The 21,976-nt window shown below is 39.3% G+C and overlaps 1 protein-coding gene across 5 annotated transcripts in view; it reads right to left on the reverse strand.

Moving 5' to 3' along the window:
* oxr1a (oxidation resistance 1a) overlaps positions 1-21,976 on the reverse strand; it is a 179,707-nt gene that overhangs the window by 19,656 nt on the left and 138,075 nt on the right. For all 5 annotated transcript variants that reach the window (XM_069655581.1, XM_069655583.1, XM_069655582.1 and 2 more), the window contains 5 exons: positions 16,934-17,041; positions 14,146-14,259; positions 5,276-5,428; positions 2,605-2,789; positions 1,268-1,914 (listed from right to left, as the gene is read on the reverse strand). In XM_069655581.1, the coding sequence (XP_069511682.1) occupies positions 1,268-1,914; positions 2,605-2,789; positions 5,276-5,428; positions 14,146-14,259; positions 16,934-17,041 (1,207 nt within the window). The remainder of the gene's footprint in view (positions 1-1,267; positions 1,915-2,604; positions 2,790-5,275; positions 5,429-14,145; positions 14,260-16,933; positions 17,042-21,976) is intronic.

Below are 21,976 nucleotides of genomic sequence, written 5' to 3' on the forward strand. Positions count from 1 at the left end.
TCATTTTGCTGAAGGTAAGTATTTCATCATCCTAGACATTCTACATTGCTACCTTTGAAATTATCACTGTGAGGTAAAACATTGAGAGAATGGAGGGTTTTAAAACTGCTAGCAGCTGTGTTTAAGGATACTCTGTAAGGTGAAAGTAAGCTTCTGAAAAGTACGTAATCTTTAAATGATGTTTTCAGAAAAACAAACCTGGAAGGACGGAATGATGTAAAATTGGTCATAGTTTTTAGAATGAACCAGGTTTCTGTTGGGCAGCCAGACAATGACGTAAATTGAAGGAAATCAATGGCTGCCTCGACAGTAACATCATTCTTATAGATTTATTTTTGAAACATTACATCAATTATGTTAGTTCTGTATTACCAATTTGTAGTAAACAAGAGATCACCTTCATATCATACCTGCCCATAGCATGCTTGGACAGGTATGATATGAATTGGATTACATGAGCTAAACTAAACAGATTTAAGCTAATACTGAGACTTCTGGCCTACTAATTTTTTTATGTGCGATTCAGTGAAAAACAGTGTTGTTGAGGGTGGAGGGCCTGGGGGTTAAAGTTTTGCTGGGAAATATATGACTCTAAGTTAAGGAATTTAATTGATGCAAAGATAGCCAATTACTTGAAAGGCCTGGGAGACACATGGGGTTTGGAGCATATCTGTCTCTGTATATTTGTAACAAATAGCAAGGTCTTTGAGTTCAATGTGGGCCCAACAAAATGTTTGGGAGAAAATTAAAAAAAAAAAAATCTACCTAACAACTTTTAGTTGACTAGTTATATCAAGTTAACCCACTAGTACGATCCTTACATGCAAATCTTAAACTTGGCAATGAACACAAAATTTCAATTCAAGGCCATGTGGAATTTGGGTAACTAGGTGTGTTTGTGATGTGGAAGTGTTTGATAGGCTTTCATAGGCGTTGTCAAGACCTATAAAGCCAGAGATCGAAGTGGTGTGTGAAGCCTGGCTAGTTTCCCCAAACTGATAACAACAGAAAGGCCACCATTTCCCTTCATCGTTATATTGCAATAACCAGGAGAAAGGAATGGAGACAGGTGGAACAGGAAAGGTTATCAGACAACAAAATAAAAAAAGTGATTCTGGAGCTGCAAGAGACGAAACTGGCTCTTATAGCCTTCAGAAAAATATGATGTAGGGTTGGTTCTAAAAGACGTCTGGACGACAGGTTCATCACCTGAAATGTCCAATGTTTTTTTCAAGGATACAACAGTAACAATAATAAGCACTTTTACCATCTGCAGAGTTCGGCATGCCTTCTTTTTGCGTTTGCTTTTCATTCTCCTTTTCTTCCTTGCCTTTTTGCATATCGTCTGTTTTAGAGATGCCTGTCCCATTGCTGGCATCCCCCTGTGGACTGGCTGAGTCAGAGGTGACATCTGTGGCACCAGGGGTGGCTGAACTTTGGGAGCCCTTGTGAGAGGTTCTGCTGCTGGGACCCTGGGCCTGGGTAGCACTGCTGCTGGTGGTAGTTGGTGTGCTTGATAGCTTCTCTACACTATACTGCTTGGATCCCATGGGGGACTGGCTATCTTGTTCTGTGGCAGTGTCTGGTGGATTGTGTACTGCTTTTGCCAGTACAAGCTCCTCTAGCTGGCTGGTTGAGCTGTGGTCAATGCCTGGGGCCTGGGAGCTGTCACTGGTAGCCTCCACCTGGGTGACAGTTTGCACAGACTCGGTGGAAGCGCCAGAAGACCTGTCTAGGCGGAGGTCCTCATTAGATACTTGCTCCTCCTCCCGGATGGGAGACAGCTCCGGTTCAGTGAAAACGTCTTCAGAGATGGAGCCCTCGGTGCTGCGTGGGGCCGTGCTGCTACTGTCATGTGCCCCTGGCTCCTTCTGCTGGGAAGGATGTCTTTCAACAGGAAGAGGCTCCAGGTCACTGGCAAAATGACAAAGACGCGATAAAACACATGCAACTATATTAATAATAAAGGGATATAGCAAATAACATGCATAGCATTAAGGTGATCTAAATGAGTATTCCAAATTGGGACAAAAAGGCCATTTCAAAGATTTGACACAGGTAAAAGCTCTGGCTTTTGACTACTAATCTTTTACAGAAAGTCTGTGCTCAAAACACACAGTTCACAGTTCAAAAGAAACTACTTTTAGGCAGACTGGTTGTAATGACAGACATTATTTTGTTGTGTCATGCTAGATGTATACATTTAGCATGACACAACAGAATAAGTGTTTTTGTGCTCAACCAAACGAGAGACTAAAGCCCCTTTTACACCGACTGTTTGAGGCAGGACCGATAAGCCATTTTTCCGCCTCACATTCTGTATAAAATGTACATAACTGGAATAGCGAGGTTGTTCCACCATTAAGCTGGCAGCAGTTGGTTGCTGAAGCAATCCAACCATGGGTTCAGCACAGACTGGCATTGTTTATAGCGTGGTTGATGCATTACAGTGAGATTCAGAGTGTAAGAAAGACACATGAAGTTAAATTATGCTAGAAGATATAAAGAAAATCAAAGTAAGATGACAATGTTGGAATTAAAAGCTGCATATCCTTTAAAAACAAGTGTTATTACAACTAGGTACACAATCATTTTTTCTCTTACTCAGGCAAAGCCTCTCTGATCTTGGGGTCAGTGATCTCCTTGTAGATAGCTGCAGACTGTACTTCCTCCAGAGGACACATAATGCCATACTCCTCGCATCCATAGGCCTGAACCAGGGTGTCCATCCGGTGAGGGTCAAACATGATGTTGTTGGGGGTCACAAGCAATACCCCACTCACCGCGCCCTTAATCAACAAAGGAAAGGAAGGAAAAGAGAGAGGACGTTGAAAGGGGTCAATTAAAACATTAAAGGAACAGTTACACCGCTTCATTCCTCTATGATCATAAAAATAATTGACTGCCAGTACCAACCACTTCAGTTCTTTCATTTGGTACCCTTGGAGTGAATAAGAGGCAGTTCATTACCATGGATGTATGTTTGTGTGTGTGTGTGTGTGTGTGTGTGTGTGTGTCTGTATAGAAATAAATAAATAAAAGTTAAAATTGTTTCCCTAGCGATTCAGTTTAACAGCCGCAGGTGGTCTATGTGTGAAGGATGCTTGTTGTTGATGATGTAGCGAATCAAAGCGGACATGGCCAGGAATCGGGCTCCACCATCACTGCCAAAGCTAACCCTGAACAATTGCTATAACCACATCTCCATGATCCAAACAACTCATTCAAAGTCGAATGGAAGGAAGAGAGAAGTGCACACTCTATTTCATTTGCAAACTGAATTTACCTGCAACATATAGTCTCACTTTCTCTCATATAACTTTCAAGCACAAAGTAACACAAAAAATATATATATATAAATATACTCTCAAAACTTGAATAAAGTAAATTCAACGTGTGTGTGCACGCGTGATTAACATAGTAAATTTTGGTACGTGTGTGTGCGCACGTGCGTTGTTACACACACAAAAAAAACATGGCAACGGTGAGTTTCGATCCCATAATGTTTAGACTGTAATCCCAGCTCCTTACCCAGTGAGCTAACTCTGCCCTCCATGGTGATGGTACAATAAATATTTCATTCAAATACTTTCTTCCACAATACTAAACAAACGGTATCTAGGCTACTAACTTTGTGTCTGTGTTTTTCTAATTACATCTAATAATAATACTTAAAAAAAAACTATAATTATATATGTCTGTATAGAGTGTATTATTGGCTCTACGGCACCACCTACTGGATGAAAATGGAACACAGAAATAGAATGAAATACAGGAAGACTACGTGAGGAGATTGAATTGCTTTATGACATCAAACCAGATGTGTTTAAGAGATGAAGGGGTTGAACCAGGGTACCCTTGCATTCACAACTATATTCCCTTCCATTGTGGTTGATATCCGCTGTCACACCAAAGTATTATAGTTTATAATTGGGCTGTGTTGGGACCGGACTATGCCTCTAAGTCAGATTCCATACGTAAAGGGAGGTATTACAAATGGCTATTAAAATAAATTAATAATTATTAATTATATAAATGATATGATTTAATCTACATTAAAATCACCTTTGTATGGGGCACCACTTAACAAAGTTAAGAAAATAACCATCTAATTAACTCAGTCCCATAAAGTATACTCTGCTGAACTCACCTCACTGACTCTGCTGCTTTGATTTACCTATATACCTGTCATATACTGTAATATCCACCAGGTGGTTATATCTTCATATACTGTACTGTACTTACTACTTTACTGCACTATCTTATTATTACTTACTATTATATCTACTGATCACTTAGTATAGTATATTATATAGTGTGTTATATTGTAGTATTCTATATGTATATGTTCATAATGTACATTATTACGATACTGTTATTGTTACCATACAGTATACTATATCATACTATAATTGCAATCATTACCGTTATTCTACTTACACAATTTATACTGCACCTTATATTGTACCATATCATTTACCTTAGAGCTCATACCATACTGTATTACCTCATCCTGCATACCTTGTCACTCATTACTTCCTACACTTACTACCGTGTCACTTATATCAAATAACTGTCACTTTAACTTGTCACTTTACTTATCTTGTCCCTAACTCTTAGTTGTATATGTAACACTTGTATATACCTTGTATTTTTATATGTATCCCTCGTATTTTTTTTAATTTTTAATTTATCTATCTATTCTTTTTTTTTTTTTATGTTATTCCTGAAGTCATTTTTGAAGTCCATTAATACCTGCTTGAGTTCAGTTTTCAAGTCTTGTATATCCCTGCCCAGGCTTTGAATAGATTTAACAGCGATCAAGTCCCCCTCCTCACTGCTTGCCTCCATCCTCTCCATGCTGGTTTTGTCTTTCGTTGTTTTCTATCCTTTTTGTTCGTCGTAACTTTTAGTTTCCAAGCTTTCTCAGCTCCACACATTCTAGGTCATTTTAGTTTCTTGTAGGTTCAAAAATTATGTTTTAGCGGATTGTGGAGTGCATTAAATTTTTGTAATTTGTTTATGAATTTAACATTTTAAGCCAATAAATTTGACATATGTGTGACCTAGCATGTCTGCTGTGTGTTTATGTGTTTAGTTTGATTGATTATGTATGATTCATAACATCAATGGATAGGTTTTTTGCATCTGACGATTTAGACTCTAAACTACAGCAGTTTGCAGTAATCTGACTGTCACATGACCAGAGGTTAGAGAGTGATCTCAAACAAGGGCCCTGACTCATTAATGGGTGTATCTTTGTTATGTACCTTACCTTGCCCTCTGTGATGTATTTGCAGCTGATCTTGAGGAATTTCTCTGTGAGGGCCTCCTCCTCCTCGGAGGTTGATGACACCCCTCTGGACTGGCGCACAGTGGAGAACACTGGAAGGGGAAAACCTTCTGGTCTGTGTGTGCCATCTGAGTCCTGCAGGTATGATGGGTGGGGGCATAGAAATAGACACCATTCATCAGTGTACGCCTCTTATGACACTTGATAATAATCTGTTCTCAAGCCCAGACTAGTTCATAAATTGTCATAATAAACAACACAGGCTACATTTTGGGGTCTAAGTGAAATCAAGGTGAATTCAAAACTGAAAAAGACAAAACTTTTGTTTCACTTTATCCTTGTGTACACACACAAATATCTATAAGCATGCATCTTTTCTAAATCTGTAATTAGCATTTAACCAAACGCTAAATTTCAAGTCAAATTAATAAGCATTGATGAACAAGCATAGTATGGTTCATAATACATGGTGTAACTAATTTGTGTCTCATTTCACCAAACTAATGTATCAAACTGATGGAATGTAAACAGAACACGTAAACTGGGAAAAAAAGTGGAAAATAAAATAAGAGCAAAAAAATACTTCATAACAGCCAAGAAGTGGTATTGTTTCTGCTTCTTCATCTACACTAAGGTATCTAGGTAGGTGTTTCTACTTGTGGCCTTTTGCAAGGACTGAAAAACTGTCTGGTTTGGGGGACATTTTGTAGGAAGGAGGTGACTGTTGGTCTGACTGACTGAACAACCATCTGCAGGATAACTGACTGTTGGTCTGAATGACTGAACAACCCTCTGCTGTCTGGGACACTGAACAACTTTAAATGGAAAGCAGTGCAAAGCCACAGTAGAGAAATAGGAGACAATGAGATAAAAAAGAGCTGTAAGGTGTGTGGGAGCAATCAACAAGGGGAATGTGGGCAGGGAGGGTAGAAAAGGCAGCTGGAGAAGTGAAGTGAAGAGCAGTGAAGAGCTTGCAGAAGAGAGCCCTAGTCCATTACAACTGTCTGCTGTTCCCCTGACACTCTCACCCCCTCACCTCCCTGTGTCTGTCTCCTGGCATAGTTGACAAACAGCCGGCAGCTACTGACCCACACCTACACAAGCGGTGCAGATACTGGCAGCCAGGGAAGGCTGAGGGGGCTGGCCCAATCTGTTACAGCCAAAACAGGCCTCTTTGAAGAAAGAGAGATGTAAGGAGGAGCTGATAATCCAGGGATATCCTTAAAAGAAATAGAGAATCTGATCCATGGGGGCCTATGTTAATAAATAATTATAAATAGTAAATACATGTCAGATCCGAGGCACAGTTGTTGAAATGATGTCTGTTTGTTGCAACCTTTTATACCCCCTCGTCTTCCACCTAAAGGTACCTCACCTCTTCTGCACAACTGTACTTAATTGCTCCCCTGTTCACCAGTTACTTTCTAATGAGTCATTAAAGCTGCTCTTTCTGCTCCAAGGTTAAAAATTAAAAGAGGAGCTGCATTTTGCAAGAAAAGAGTTTGACACTTGGTTCATATCTGACAAGGAACAAACATGTTGCCTACATAAGCAGAACACACCTGAGTTGAAATGAGTGGCTACAGATGTCAAAATATGTAATTGAAGTGAGGGATAAACAATGTCGCCCAATTCCTCTCATTAAGTCTAGCAAGTAGTGGACAAAGTACACAACTTCATTACTTTAGTCAAAGTATAGATACTCCGTGTCAAGTATTACTCCAATACAAGTGAAAGTTGCTCAGTCAAATTATTACTTGAGTAAAAAAATGCTTTTAAAAATAAAGTATTCAAACTCCTTTTTAAAAAGAATCTCAAAATGCATTTTGCATGAGTGCAGTCAAAAATACATGGGTGTACATTCTGCAACGTAATGTTTATTTAGAAAACATTATTTACATTTTTAAACTCACACCCTACAGATTTCCAGATTTGCAGATCAAAAAACAAAAGGAACAACAATAGGAACAAACAAAAATACCTGATGAATATTTGTATTTCAAATGTAGTGGAGTCAAAGTAATAAGTGTCCCCCCAAAATAATACTCAAGTAAAGTACAGATACTCAAAAAATGTACTTAAGTACAGTATCTTGAGAAAAAATATTGATGATTTTTTGAAATAAATGCAAATAAATGTAAACAGTAAGATAAGTTGGTCTTTTTATTAGTCTATCAATAATAACACATTGTCAAATGCTGACAATCTGGCCATGTATTCGACTTTCATTGTGAAATTCTAGATGGAAAAAAAATAAATCTTGGCTCAATTTAGTTTAATTTCACCGAGTCACAGTAAGTGTTCTGATGGAGTTTGTGGAATTATTATGTCATGTTACATGAGCGAATCATCACATGATCCAAACTACCAATCCTATGTGTGTCACACATTTCAGGCTGCCAACATCTTCTCACTTCCCTGTGGTTTCTGCCGTACTGCCTGTGCTGCTCTCTCCTTCCTGCTACACGTCGCTATGAGCTACGTTATGTTCTCTCTTCAACACCACACTCCAGCTGTCTGGTGCATTATAAACAATTATTCTAAAATACTGATGAAATGAAAGTAGAAGGAGAAAAAAAAACTACAACGAGGGCTCATGTAAATATGGCTTCTATCCAGGTTAAAGTATGGTGTTATAAATATACAGACAGCTTTGACCTTGACATTCACACATGATGTAATCAAAAATCACTCGATAGCTTCACCTTGTGTCTACAGTCGCTTTCTTCAAGGGGAGCACACATTGGTTGGGATTCATCCAACAACAGTGCCTGAGCCTCGAGTGCAGTCTGTACTGTTATCATCCCAGATTTTTTCACATGCCATGCAGACAGCTTGATGAGCGCAAAATATGTGAAGATAAAAAAACAAAAACACTTTAAAAGACATAACTATACATGTCAGTAATCTGGTAAACGGGCCCAACCTTCTCAAGGCCTAATTTTAGAATACGCCCCTGTGGAACAAAAGAGCGGGAGGGTTTGTTTGTGAGTGTGTGTGTGCGCGTGTGACTATAAGGAAAAGGACGGTCTGGATATGCTTACCCACACAGATGACCAGAGAACAAGTATGCCGGCGAGACAATAGCTGCCAAATAATCCAATGACTTTCTGGCTGGCAGCAAGAAAGTCAGCCAGCTAGCTACCCATGACTGCACACACACATACACACAGACACACTCACACTCATCCAAACAGCCAGCCAACAATCCATGCCTGCAATATGTGTTACTTTTTCTTGCCAATACCAGCAGCCTTGAAGGCAGACACAGAATGAAGATACTTCAGACAGGCCTAATCTGGTTTAATGCATTAAAGAAACATTTAACAACAGGGATGGATGGTGCTAACTGCATGGTTAGGTTCTGTAAAACAAGTGCCCTTACCCATATGATAGTCATATAATACAGTAAATAGTGTATAGACACCTTGGTCAAATACTCCCTCTTTTCCCTTCAACTTTGGAACAAATAAAATGTAGTATTAATTTACTAGGTAATTCATCTGTTAAGTACTCGCACTAGTTTGAAGCTAGCCACAAAAGGAAACGCTGATCTTTTTTCAGTTGTCTTCCAGAAGAGAATTATGTCAAAATGCACTTTTAATTTTCCAATTTAGTCACTTCAGAAACCTCACAAATGATTTTTTTTATTTGAAGTAAAAGTTTAACTTTTTTACTCTGAGTGAACACGTCAAAGGTCAGGATTAAAATAACTAAACTTTTAGGTGTTTGATGTACAAATGTATTCATTAGGATAACCCCTTGTGATGTACCATCTCATTTTCGAGGGGGTCCCAACATACATCACATAACACGATTCACACAATTGCAAAAATATCAGTACAGCAACTTACAAACAGATAACAAAAACTGCTTAACACCTCTCATACACACAAAAAAACTAAAAAAAATTAAAGCCGCAGTCGATGAACGGGCCCTCGCACCCGTGGCCACGTTGGGTTGTGTCGTGGCCGCTGGGTGTGCTACAGCCACGGGGTGTGCCGCAGCAGCGGAGTGTGCATGAAGCACAGGATGTGCTGCAGCCACGGGCTGTGCACCAGTAGGTGGTGCTATCACCCAAATTCATGTGTAGATCTGTGTAGGCCGGGAGTGATCATACATGTGAAATTTGAAGCTGATTGAACATTGTAAGTGAGAGTCATTACTGGCTCTTACCAGTAGGTGGCGCTATGAGTAACTGATTGACAGGTGGGCACTTTACTTAGCAGCCTCTGCTTAGTGCATCAGTGTATGTGTAATGCGTGTGTGAATGGGTGAATGGGTGTAGTGTCAAAGCAGCTTTGAGTGGTCGCATAGACTAGAAAAGCGCTATACAAGTACAGTCCATTTACCATTTACCATTATGAGCCTGACAGAACAATATGTGCCCTGTCCAACCAGGCAGAACATAATACTAGACAAATGTTTTGGGAACATAACCTGATGCCTATGTGACAAAATGCCACCTACCGCTTGGTTTCTCAGACCATAATGGAATCCACCTATTGCCAAGATTCATGCAAAGACTTAAAGCTTATCCTGAATTATCCAAAACTATCCCCTCATGGAATAATGACGCAACAGAACAACTCAGAGGATGCATGGAAGCCACAGACTGGGATGTTATCTTTGAAGGATATGATGAGGACATCAACCTACTTTCTGACTCACTCAACTGTAATAATTACAGTTACAGGCCAGAAGGTGGAGCAAGTAAGCACTTTTAAATACCTGGGGACAATGTTAGACAGCTGTTTTACCTTTTTGGACCATATTGAATGTACAAAAAAGCACAGCAAAGATTCTTCCTGCTTCCTTTGAGGTCTTCCTCCCAGCTTTGAGGTCAGCAACTTGCACTTAAAATAGAGTATACCAATCACTAACTTAAAGTATACACACTTCGTTTGTCCCAGTTGCCATAAAATACTATAATAATCAGTAAGGACTTATACTGCACATAGCACTATATATTATTATTGAGCACCCCTTCAATATCCATCTTTATATCCATCCATCTATATAGGTCTGTATATAGTACTTTTTGTTTTTAGTGTTCTAAGTCTTTGTGTTACCTTTGTCCACTTTGTCCTTGTTTTAAGTGTAGTATGTGAATTTGTATGGCTGTACATACTGAGTCAAATTCCTTGTATGTGCCCACATACTTAAACTGGCCAATAAAACTGATTCTGATACTGATCTTTATTACACGGCTGTCTTAAATACTTGATTCTGATTGGTTGATTACGGCATTACCAGGTCTGCTATTTCGTGATAACAGACCATTGCTATGAATAACTGACTGTTGCTAGGGATGCAGCTCTAATCACACAATCTGGAGGACAAACTGTAATCATATCAATCTGCCGAAAGAAAGAAAACAGTGGAGAAAAAGCAATAAAGGCTAAACGAAGCAAGAACATAGGCTGCAACAAAACTGAAGACAGAACATGAAGTAAACATGAAACAGAACACAGTGGGTGATACGGCAGTGTTTAAAGAGGGTGCACATGAAGTGAACATTAAACGGAACACAGTATGAGATATGCCGGAGAATGGAAAAAATAAACTGACAGTGACGAGACAGAAAACCTCATCAGGTCCTGCGCTCATTCTTGTGTTACCATTCACACTGTCTTACTTCACAGTGAGTGGAAGTGTTTCCATTATATGTTCTTACCACTCTTCTGTAATGTAATGTGATTTTATGTTGTGATGTCTGAATAATTTGTGCTGATTGTTTGCTTGTGTGACGTCCTTCGCAATGTGATTGTATGTGTCATGTTTTAACTGCTTGTGCTGATTGTCTGCTTAATATTGGCTTGTATTTATTGTTGCTTATATGTCCTACTCTGCATGATGCTGCCTTATTGTCCCAAGCTTTTTTAGCCTGTTTAGCTGTTCAGTTTTTTATATGTTGTGTGTATTATGTGTTGTTTTAATGGTTTACAGTTTACATCAGGCCAAGGGACAACCGTTGAAAATTAGCCCTTTGGCTAACACTGGCACTTTTATAGTGATGTTAATTAATGTGCATTGTCCCTGAGAATAAACCAATAAATAAATAGAAATAAATAAAGGTGGCACCCTATGCGGCTGCCTATATCGCCTAAGCCTTGAGATGGCCCTAATTTGAGCATATTATTTGGGCAGCTGTGGATCAGTGGTAGAGTTGGTTGTTTTTCAATTGGTAGGTAAATGGTTCAATCCCCGGCTGGTGCAATCTAAGTGTCCTTGGGCAAGACACTGAGCCCCAAATTACTCCCGAAGGCATAGCCATATCTCATGCTAGATCGGACTCCTGATATCCAGAATTTTAAAAAGTAGTGTCTATTTAAGGCACTTGTCTTCTATACATTCCCGCATTGCTGTAGGTATTTGGATCATATCCTTATTGAGACGTGTGGGCCAAGCACATAAATAGGCTTGAAATGGAAAGATGCAGGGGATCCTGGAGATCCTTCTGATTGTCCTTCCTAAAAAACACCTGGATTCTGCCTGCTTCTATAAGGCTACTGAATAACAGAGGAAGAGAGCAGGCAGACAAAATGATGTCGTAGGAGTTGACAGTCTTTATCTGTCAACTATCTACTCCATAATCTAAGTTTCATTCAGACAGATAAACACACAAAACGCCTCAACAAACACATTCAAAGTTGGCACATCGCTTGGGGTAATGTCCCCTACCTTCTGGTTTCCAAGAACACTTCCTCTGCCTGGAGTAACTGCTGTCTGATGACTTATTGGGAGAGCTAGCTCCTCCCTACATTAGTTGCTCTAAAACACGGCATCACTTTTAAAGGCTTAATTTCTTTGCAGTCGCAGCTTTTCTCTCTGATCCTCACTCACAATGAGAGCTGCAGAAAATGCTCCCGTTCTTGCAGGCATGACCTAAATACATAAGTGTGAAATTAACGGGGGCCTTCCTTTCGGCAACCATGGAAGGAATAAGGACAGGGATGACGGCAAACAAAAGGGGAACGCTTGTAGTTGGAGGGTGTCTAAACTCAAGTGGAGCATCCTTTCCTCTCTGAAAAAATGGATAAAAACAAGGAGTACAACAAACTGGTTGAAACGTGGTTTTATGTGAGGACCGGTTTGGGTACAAGGGTTCTGGTGGACCCGTGAAGACCTCTTTTTTATGTTTCACAGGACAAAACGTCAGAAGAAATTAAATTGTCTGAGATCTCTGAATAAATTTTACAATTAGACAATCGGTATGCAATAGATCCAACTCCAGCTCTTTATAGTAGACGCCTTCAACTCCAGGCAGAGTTTGACATTTTATCAACAAGTAAGGCTGAACTACTTCTACTATTAATCTAGACATGTTTTTGAGATGGGGGATATAGCTAGTAGACTTCTTGTCCATCAAGCTTGCTAAGCTGCAGCTTCTAGACTGATCGCTGAAGTAAAATCACCCACTGTTGTTGTTTTTTCAGATACAAGTAATATAAATGAAACATCCTTAGGCTTATATTCTGATCATTACTTCTCTGAATGCCTCCCAAAATTTTGGGACCATGAGAACCCTCTTGACAACATACACTGAACAAAAATTTAAACGCAACACTTTTGTTTTTGCTCCCATTTTTCATGAGCTGAACTCAAAGATCTAAGACTTTTTCTATGTACACAAAAGGCCTATTTCTCTCAAATATTGTTCACAAATAAATTTGTGTTAGTGAGCACTTCTCCTTTGCCGAGGTTATCCATCCACCTCACAGGTGTGGCATATTAAGATGCTGATTAGACAGCATGATTATTGCACAGGTGTGCCTTAGGCTGGCCACTCTAAAATGTCTCTAAAACAACTCTGTGTTACATTAACACACAGTGGACTTTTATATTGTCTGTACACTACAATATTTTTAATTTAATACTGTAAGCTTTTTCACACTCACCAATATCCTGCACATCTGTACAGTTTTTAATTACACCTGTTGTACATATTTTGTATAATACGCATTGTTTAAAAAACAAAACAAAAAGTATTCTTATTGCCCATTTTATATCTTGTTCTATTGAAGTCTTTTACTTAATTTTATCGTTTACTAATTTTCAAGGATAATTTTCTTCCATTACAAGCACATTGTAGAAGTAGATTTTTTAATGGGGATCGCTGTTACTGTCAACTGCAACAGTTGACATTTGATATTCACAGAGAAAGTACGCAGATTTCATGCCTTAGTTAAGGTTGATATTAGTAGACTAATAACTAAGGAATTACTTTTTGTGCTTCATTTCAGCCACTAAAGAATTATGCACCATTCTGTATAAACCTCATTCTGCAAGTAAAGACCTTAAAACTATCCGATGACTTTGTGGGAAAATGTACCACTACCGGGCTCCAGTCAGAGAACACAAACCGGTTTCAGGGGGCTATGGATCTCTGTTTCTTTTGCATAATCTCATGTCTGATTGTAGGAACTGAATGAAGACAAAGGGCATGCGGGTCTTTGGTGGCTGAATTCAAGGAATTCTTTACCTTTTTAAATTTGAGTGCATTTTTTATGTACAACCTTAGGTACTGTTATATTTGCAAATTTCCCTGATGCCCAAAACCCTGTACCAAACAATCAAAATGTTAATTCTCTTGTTTTGTGTAACATGTATTGCCTGCTGCATGTTTTTATTTATTAATTTTTTTCACAAAAGTTCCATTACATTCAATTTTTTGTACCAAATATTGTGTGAATGAGTTTTAGAATTTGGTATCAAAATTCTTCTTTTCATATTGGTATTAAATTCATACAGATGTAGAGTCTATCCATAAAAAGCGATAGAAAATAGGGTAAATACACATGCACATTTTGAGTGTATGAGATTGTGCATCAGTGGTGTGGTCAACTTACCGTCACCTTCTCTAAATCTGCCTCTGAGGAGGTGGGGGACAGGGGGCTGATGGGACTGAGGGAAGGGGAGCTTCCGACACTGGAGACGTACTCAGGATCCGGAACATACAGAACCTGCAAACACAATCCATTTCTGTATTTACACAAGCGCTGCTTTGTTCTAAAAACACATTTAACAGCACACATGCACAGACAGGGAGAGATAAAAGACTGCACATAAGCAAACCACAGGTTTGACAAAGGAAATAACATACAATTGTGTGAATGGCCTCAAGCTACAGAAAACGATAACAATAGAAAGAGAAAGTTATGGTTAGTTAACATTTGAGAATATTAAGTGAAACAATGAAGTGATGCCTGATGGTTTTCATGTAGTTTATAGTGCATTTAGTCAATGCATTACTTTCCATGCCTACATCTCCTATATTTCTATATAGGGTTGAGGCTTATAATTATATTGGTAACAATAAGGCACACAAAATTTGCAAAGTTATCAGGGAACGAATGAGGAAGGAATGATGAAAACTAACTGCTAGTTAACTATTAGTTCATGGGCAGATCGTGAGTAACTCCTCATCAAATTTTATAGAATAGCTTATGATTATTTAACAGAGAAACGACTGTTAGATAGTATGTGAATGAACTACTAGTTCATGGGTATCTGCGAAACCTTATGATGGTCCTTTACTCACTGCAGTTTTTGATTTTTTTCCGATAATGCTCTAAATGGGACTTAACCAAAAACAAATCATTTCCTTATTATTAACCACCTATTAGTTTTTTTATATTTGTGTCCCCTCAAGAAAAGTGTGCTTCATGAGTAGTTACCAAGTACTGAATCATTACTTCATGACTACCTGTTCATTAGTTACCTATTTTGTGTCTCTTCAAGTAAAATGTGAATCATACTTGGTATTTGCTATGTGAAGAACCTTCTGTAAAACCAAACAGAAGAAGAAAAAGAGGGTCGTGCATGCCGCACCTTGTTATGGTGCTGTTTAAACTGCGGCATAGTGCCCATGTCATCCAGAACCACGTCGGCTTTCGATCATTTTGATATGCAGCGTCTTTAAAGACAACCTCCTTCACAAAACAGGGTCACAGGTGAAAACCTTCAGTTACATCAGAGCTGAGTGTGGAGTAAAAGGGTTATCTGCGCTGTGTTTTATTAGTGCGATACTAAGTAGGTTATCTAAATAATTTCTCTCGGTTTTGGTTGCAAAACCGAAGTGCAATCGTACGTCTGCTCTTATTTTTCCACTCTGCTTGTTTATGAAGTATTGCCGGCAGTGACGGATACAGGGAAGAAACCAGCCTACTAGTGTGACAGCAACATCAACAGGAGCGGAGGCCGTTGTAATCACAGGAATTTGAGGGAAATATAAAGCTGTCTCAAATCCATTAAATGTATCGATATGAGGGGCGGGAAAATCAATACATTATCTCGAAAACAAATATCGTGATACTTAGCTGTATCGATAATTTTGCACAGCCATATTAGTAACTACCCAGTATGATGCACACTTAATACTAAACTACAAAACTCATAGATGGGTAATAAGGGAATGATTTGTTATTGGTTAAGTGCTGTGAAATATTCAAAAACTGCAGTAGGTAGAGGACCATATACATTCACAGATACCCATGAACTAGTAGTTAATTAACATAATATCTCACAATCGTTTCTCTATTAAGTAATAAGTTACTCTGTCAAATTTGATGATAGAGTCTGCCTACAATCTGCCCATTAACTACTTGTTAACTAGCAGTTAGTTCTTCATTCGTTCCTCAAAGTGTTTAAGTGTTACCATTATATTTATTCTTGTTTAATATGTCGATTATTGAGATTTGTTCACTGTCGAACTTGCAGACACTTCATTTATTTGCTTAAGTAGGGAGTGGCTGCAGCCACTGTTTGCTCGATCTGATGCATTCGAGGAAGTTGGGAAATCTGAACACTGAACGGCTTTCGGGACACAGCGTCAAGGGAATTCATCTCATGTTAAATGCAGATGTCTGTATATAGAGGCTAATAAGAAGCTAAATCATTGTTAGATGATGCTGAGAGCCAGAACACTTGCCTTCCCGGAAATCCACGTCCCTGCCTACAGATTCTACTATGTAGACTATTCTACTATGTAGAATCTCTTAATAGAGATTACACGTAAATAGATGTTGTGTAGTGAGCAGGACAGTGTTGGACAGTCAGCGGGAGTTTACTTCCAATTTAGACAGCTGTTTTCCTCTCCTAAGCACCTGACCTTCCTCTACTTTGAATTATTACGATTTTAATTTTGAAATACTTAAACAAAAAAACAACCATTAAGATAATGCAGGTTATTCATTTTAAAATCTATTAATTGAATAATTGTTTCTGCTGTATTTCTGTACTGAATTGCTGTATGTTCTGCTGCGCTGTATGTTATGTCTACACTCCCTCCCGCCCACTACGCTCCGCCAATGAAAGGCGCCTGGTACTCCCATCACAACAGGGCTCTAAGTCATTAGATCCTTCTCCTCTGTAGTCTCCCGGTGGTGGAATGAGTTGCCAAACTCCATTCGGTCCGCAGATTCCCTTTCTACCATTAAGAAAAAGCTAACAAATTTATATTTGCTGTTTTCTTGTGGTGGCACTGCTGCCATGGAAGCAGAGATTATCATTATGAACTGCCAAAAACTGATGATATGAGATTGAACGGTTGGTAAAATGCTGTAGATATGAGGTAACTGTAGAACAGTGATGAAGTAATGCAGCTGAATCAATGAAGGCATGCACGGCAGTCCACACCTGGCCAGGCACCACTGCTCTGGAGAACAGCTTGTTCAGCTGAACCAGTTCATTGGGTGTGGTGTCAAACTTGAGCGCAATGCTGTTCAACGTGTCCCGCGATTCCACCTGAAAAATAAAACAAGAGAAAGACAGAAAATCAAAACCCTGCTCTTGTACAGAACTTCTTCATAAAGCTCTATAGAAAAGAGTTGAAAGTGGCACACAGATGATGAGAGACGCAGAGAGAGAGAGAGAAATCAGAGCTGTGCATTTTAACTTATTTTTTTCTCGCCAGATTTTGGAAAGTTATTAAAAATCAGCTGAACAGAATCCCATGCAAACCAAAGTGGCTGACAGAAACAGAACTAAGGATGAATGTTGTTTTTTGGTAAAGCATTAATGCAGCAACATCGAGCCTTTTCACTCTAAAACAAGGAAGTTTGAGGTACAACGATGAATAAAAATGATTCTTTTGATTGGTGACTACTCTGATTAACTGTTATAACAAAAAAGCACTTTATGATCATATGAAAAGGTGATTCCTTCAAATTGACCATCTACTACCTGCTAAGGCTGGGCGATATGGAAAAGCTCCTTTATCACGATAGAGGAGTTTTCATATCTCGATAACGATATATAATACTGTGCAAAGGTTTTAGGCAGGTGTGGACAAATGCTGTAAACTAAGAATGCTTTCAAAAATATAAATAATAATTGTTTATTTTTATCAATTTAAGAAAATAATAAGTGAGCGAACAAAAGAAAACTCTAAATCAAATCAATATTTGGTGTTACTACCCTTTGCTTTCAAACCAGCATCAATTCTTAAAGTTACACTTGCACAAATTCATATTGTAGGATTATAGTCAGGTGTCTGATCAACCAATTATACCAAACAGGTGCTAACGATCATCAGTTTCACATGTAGCTTGAAACACAGTCATTAACTGAAACAGAAACAGCTGTGTAGGAGGCTTAAACTGGGTGAGGAACAGCCAAACTCTGCTACCAAGGTGAGGCTGTGGAAGACAGTTTCATGTCACAGGTCATACACAATGGCAAGACTGAGCACAGCAACAAGACACAAGGTAGCTATACTGCATCAGCAAGGTCTCTCCCAGACAAAGATGTCAAAGCACACTGGGGTTTCAAGATGTGCTGTTCAAGCTCTTTAGAAGAAGCACAAAGAAACGGGCGACGTTGATGATCGTAGACGCAGTGGTCTTTCAAGGAAACATAGTGCAGCAGATGAAAAACATTGAAAGCATTCTTAGTTTACAGCATTTTTTCAACACTTCAACATGTAGACTGCAGCAGCCAGGAATCAATCTGCTAACCTTTCATTTGAGAGACAACCTGACTCTACCACTTGAGCCACAACCGCTCACTTTTTTTGATCACTCTTCATCCTTCCAAGGCTTTTTTCTTTTAATGTCAACAGAAAAACATACTGTTGAAAAAGACTGTGAGAGTTCTGTATTTTACATAACACAGTAAAATAAATTACATAGTTCATCCTTTATAAACTTTTATGTTGGAAACACATTTACACATCTACTGTATGTCTCCGAAACACATTTGCATTTAACCAAATCTACCAAAAACAGATTTCAACATACAGTATAGGGCTGGGTTAAAAAAATCGATTTTTCCGATTCGAATTGATTCTCATTTTATTGACCCAATATCGATTCATTAATCCCGAGATCGATCTTTAAAAATATGTAAAAACGTGTCTGATCCCTCGCATTTCTGAGCGCTCCTGAACACAGCACGACTTAGCGCATCCCCTCGAAACACGGCAGTGAGGGAGACATGCCTGGACTTGTTTACTGCAGCTACTACAGAGACATCAGTGATCGCTCCCGACGGACTCTTTTTATCGTGTGTGCGTCCATGAATATATCAGTTAGTTTTGCACTGCCGTTATTTATACTCTCTGTTAGTGCTGGCTTTGGCCGCGACTGTGTTTTTTGGCATGTTGTTATTCAGTATGCCTTTCCCTGTAACTCTCGTGTGGCTTTGTTCTTCGCGCTATGATATCTCGTTGCCAAATCTCGCGCAAGTTGAACCCCAGTTCGTTTAATTAAACCATGAGCCAGATGTACAGACTAAATATCTGAAACTGGAAAAAAAGTAAATAAACTGTCTAATTCATAAATTTGTTAATATTGTGCTGACTGCTGTGTGTTGGTCATGTTTAATAAAAATTACATGATGTAACTTCTTATAGTCGAAATCGAAACGGGACCCTGTGAAACGGAATCGAATCAAATTGAGAAATCCATATACCTGAGACATGGCTTGACATGAGAAAATCCATGATATTAGACTGGAAGGATATGAGTTATTTACAATGAATAGGATCAATACAAAAGGGGGAGGAGTTGCCTTGTATGTAGACACAGGTTTAAGATGTAGCCAGGTTAATTATGTGTCTAAAATTATAGATAACATATTAGACTGTCTAACTATTGAATTTGATATGGAAAACTCATATATATATATATAAATATAATCATAAGCTGTGTATATTTATTAATTTAAATAATAAAAAGGTGCAAATAGTATGTGGTGATTTCAAAATTGATTTGTTGAACCCGTATGGACACAAAAGAACAACAGACTTTATTCATACAATGTGTAGCAGCAGCCTTTTTCCTTTAATTATAAAACCAAGTAGAATAACAACAGACTACAATGATAGACAACATATTCACAAATCAAATTGAATGTAATATAGTAGGTGGACTTCTTATAAATGACTTAAGTGACCACCTTCTTGTTTTTGCAATCTTTCAGACATTTCTGGGGACTACAAATAAACACAGAGCTAACACATTTAAACTGGTACGTCATAGAACACTGTTGGGATTCACTGCATCTCCAATATTGGAATGTGTTCATTTGTGTGACTCTTTAACTGACTCTTCAAAATGGCAGCTGAACTCAAAACTCAAACTCCCAGCAACCTCTAGGTTTTCACACGTTCATGTGAAAACCCCTCCCCCTGATCAGGTCTGTAGAACCGGAAGATTATTCTTGGCTCAGAAGCTCAAAGAAACACATAAACTCAAATAAGGTCGGAGCTGCTGCAGCAGGTTCCTCCAATTCAACAGCTCTCATTGGCTTGCTGACAGAGCAAGGCCTCAGCAGCGATGCGAGATCCTGCTGAAAATACTCCTGGTTTACTCAGCACGAACTAGTAACCATAGTTTAGCAGCAGCGGAAAGAGTCTGCCAGCTAACTTATTGAGTAAGGAACAACAGAGCAAGGAAGGACCAGTTGCAGAAAGGACTGCAACTTTCTTCACCAAAACCACTGCTCCCCCAGCCCGGTTGAGCAACAGGATCATCAGCCTAACAAGCTGCAATACAGCACAGCACAATAGCTTTCCATCAACGGTCTGGTAACGTAACATCTGGGCAAAGCTAGAACATCTCACAGTACCGGCTAAGCAGTAATGTTTACTGTATTGTAATGTTATTGATTTGATTTGTTACTCAGTTGTATTGTTGTAATGTCTGTTTAGTTAGGTATTGATTGTAGTTTAGATTACTTATGCTTACACAAAGACTTACACACAGACAATATTTTGGATTGACCTTTTGACCAGACTAAACAGCCAGGAGTTAAACCTTGCGGTTCTTTTTCTGGGTCTCGACCCCTCCCATGTGCTCAGTGCAAGTTGGTTGAGAAAAAGGACAGCATTCAGTGGCATCCTTTCATCCTTCAATTTTTTGTCTCCCCTTCTTTGGGGGGCGGGGGCGGGGTGAGCCAACGAGGGGGACCGCGCGGGTCAGAGACAGATGATCCATAGTGTGATCCTAGCAGTGAGCAGTTTATTATCATGCAGCGAAGTGATGACATGATCTGTGTGTGTTTCTCAGGCTCTGCCCCTGACTTACTAGGGTTGCGATCGGTCCCGTATTTCCATGAAAACTCTTTATAAAGCATGAAATACGTTTTCACACGCTGTGATTGAGATGAGCCGGAGGTGATCCACGCGCAGTTTATCAGAGTTATCATGCCGCGCGCGGAGGAGGAGACAGACGTTAGGAGAGGAGCAGATATGACGCTGACCTGTGTGTGTTTTGATGCTCATACCTGAATCAATAACGTTGGGATCCGTCTGGATTTCTGCGCGCAGTTAAAGTATAAACTTTAACTTTAAAAAGACTTTGCCATCTGCGACAGCTCAAGAAGTTCAGAGTAAGGTTTCATCTCCTCCTCCGCTTCTACACAGCCATCGTCCAAAGCATCCTCACTTCATCCATTACAGTCTGGTTCGGCAGTCTCGACACAATCTCCCGGAAGAAACTGCAGCGCATCATTAACAGAGCATCCAAAATTACTGGCTCACCCCTACCATCCATTGGATCACTCCACCACAAACAGACACTGGGCAGAGCCCGCAAGATCATCTCTGATCCCACTCACCCTGCACACTATGTCTTCCAGCTACTGCCCTCTGGGAGGCGCTACAGGACAATTGCCTCCAAAACAACCCGCTTCAAAAACAGTTTAATTCCCACTGCAATAAACATTCTGAACTCTGAACGCTGAGGATTAAGCAGGGCCCTTATGCGTGAAATGTGTTTGTCTGTATGTATATCTGTATTATATGTTTAATGTTTAATGTTGGAACCTTTACCAAGCTGTACTGAAAACAAATTCCACCAGCCTGGCTGTGTGGTCATTAAAGAATCAATCAATCAATCAAACCACAGGCTGCCATTTGTCCGTATGCTGTGTAGTTCATATATTTCACTGATAAACACAGAGCTTTAGAGGGGCATCAGGCTTGAAGATCAAAGTTATTGCACACTTCACACAGCCCTGACTGCTCTGACTCCACGTATGAATTTGGAATGTCACAGACATCTGTTGGGCTTCGCGGCCCGGTACTAAACGACCTACAGTCCGGTATCGGGTATCACTGCCCTCAAGGTGGACCTAGGACCTAGGCACAGAATTGGAGTGAAGTTTGTGCAAATTAAGATCCCAGCAATGCCTATGAGGCCTTTATGTCCACATTAATTATGTTATATGAAAAAAATT

This window comes from Semicossyphus pulcher, unplaced genomic scaffold (assembly GCF_022749685.1).
Source record: "Semicossyphus pulcher isolate SPU_LCO1_2020_fin unplaced genomic scaffold, fSemPul1.0.p SCAF_9, whole genome shotgun sequence".
NCBI lineage: Eukaryota > Metazoa > Chordata > Actinopteri > Labriformes > Labridae > Semicossyphus > Semicossyphus pulcher.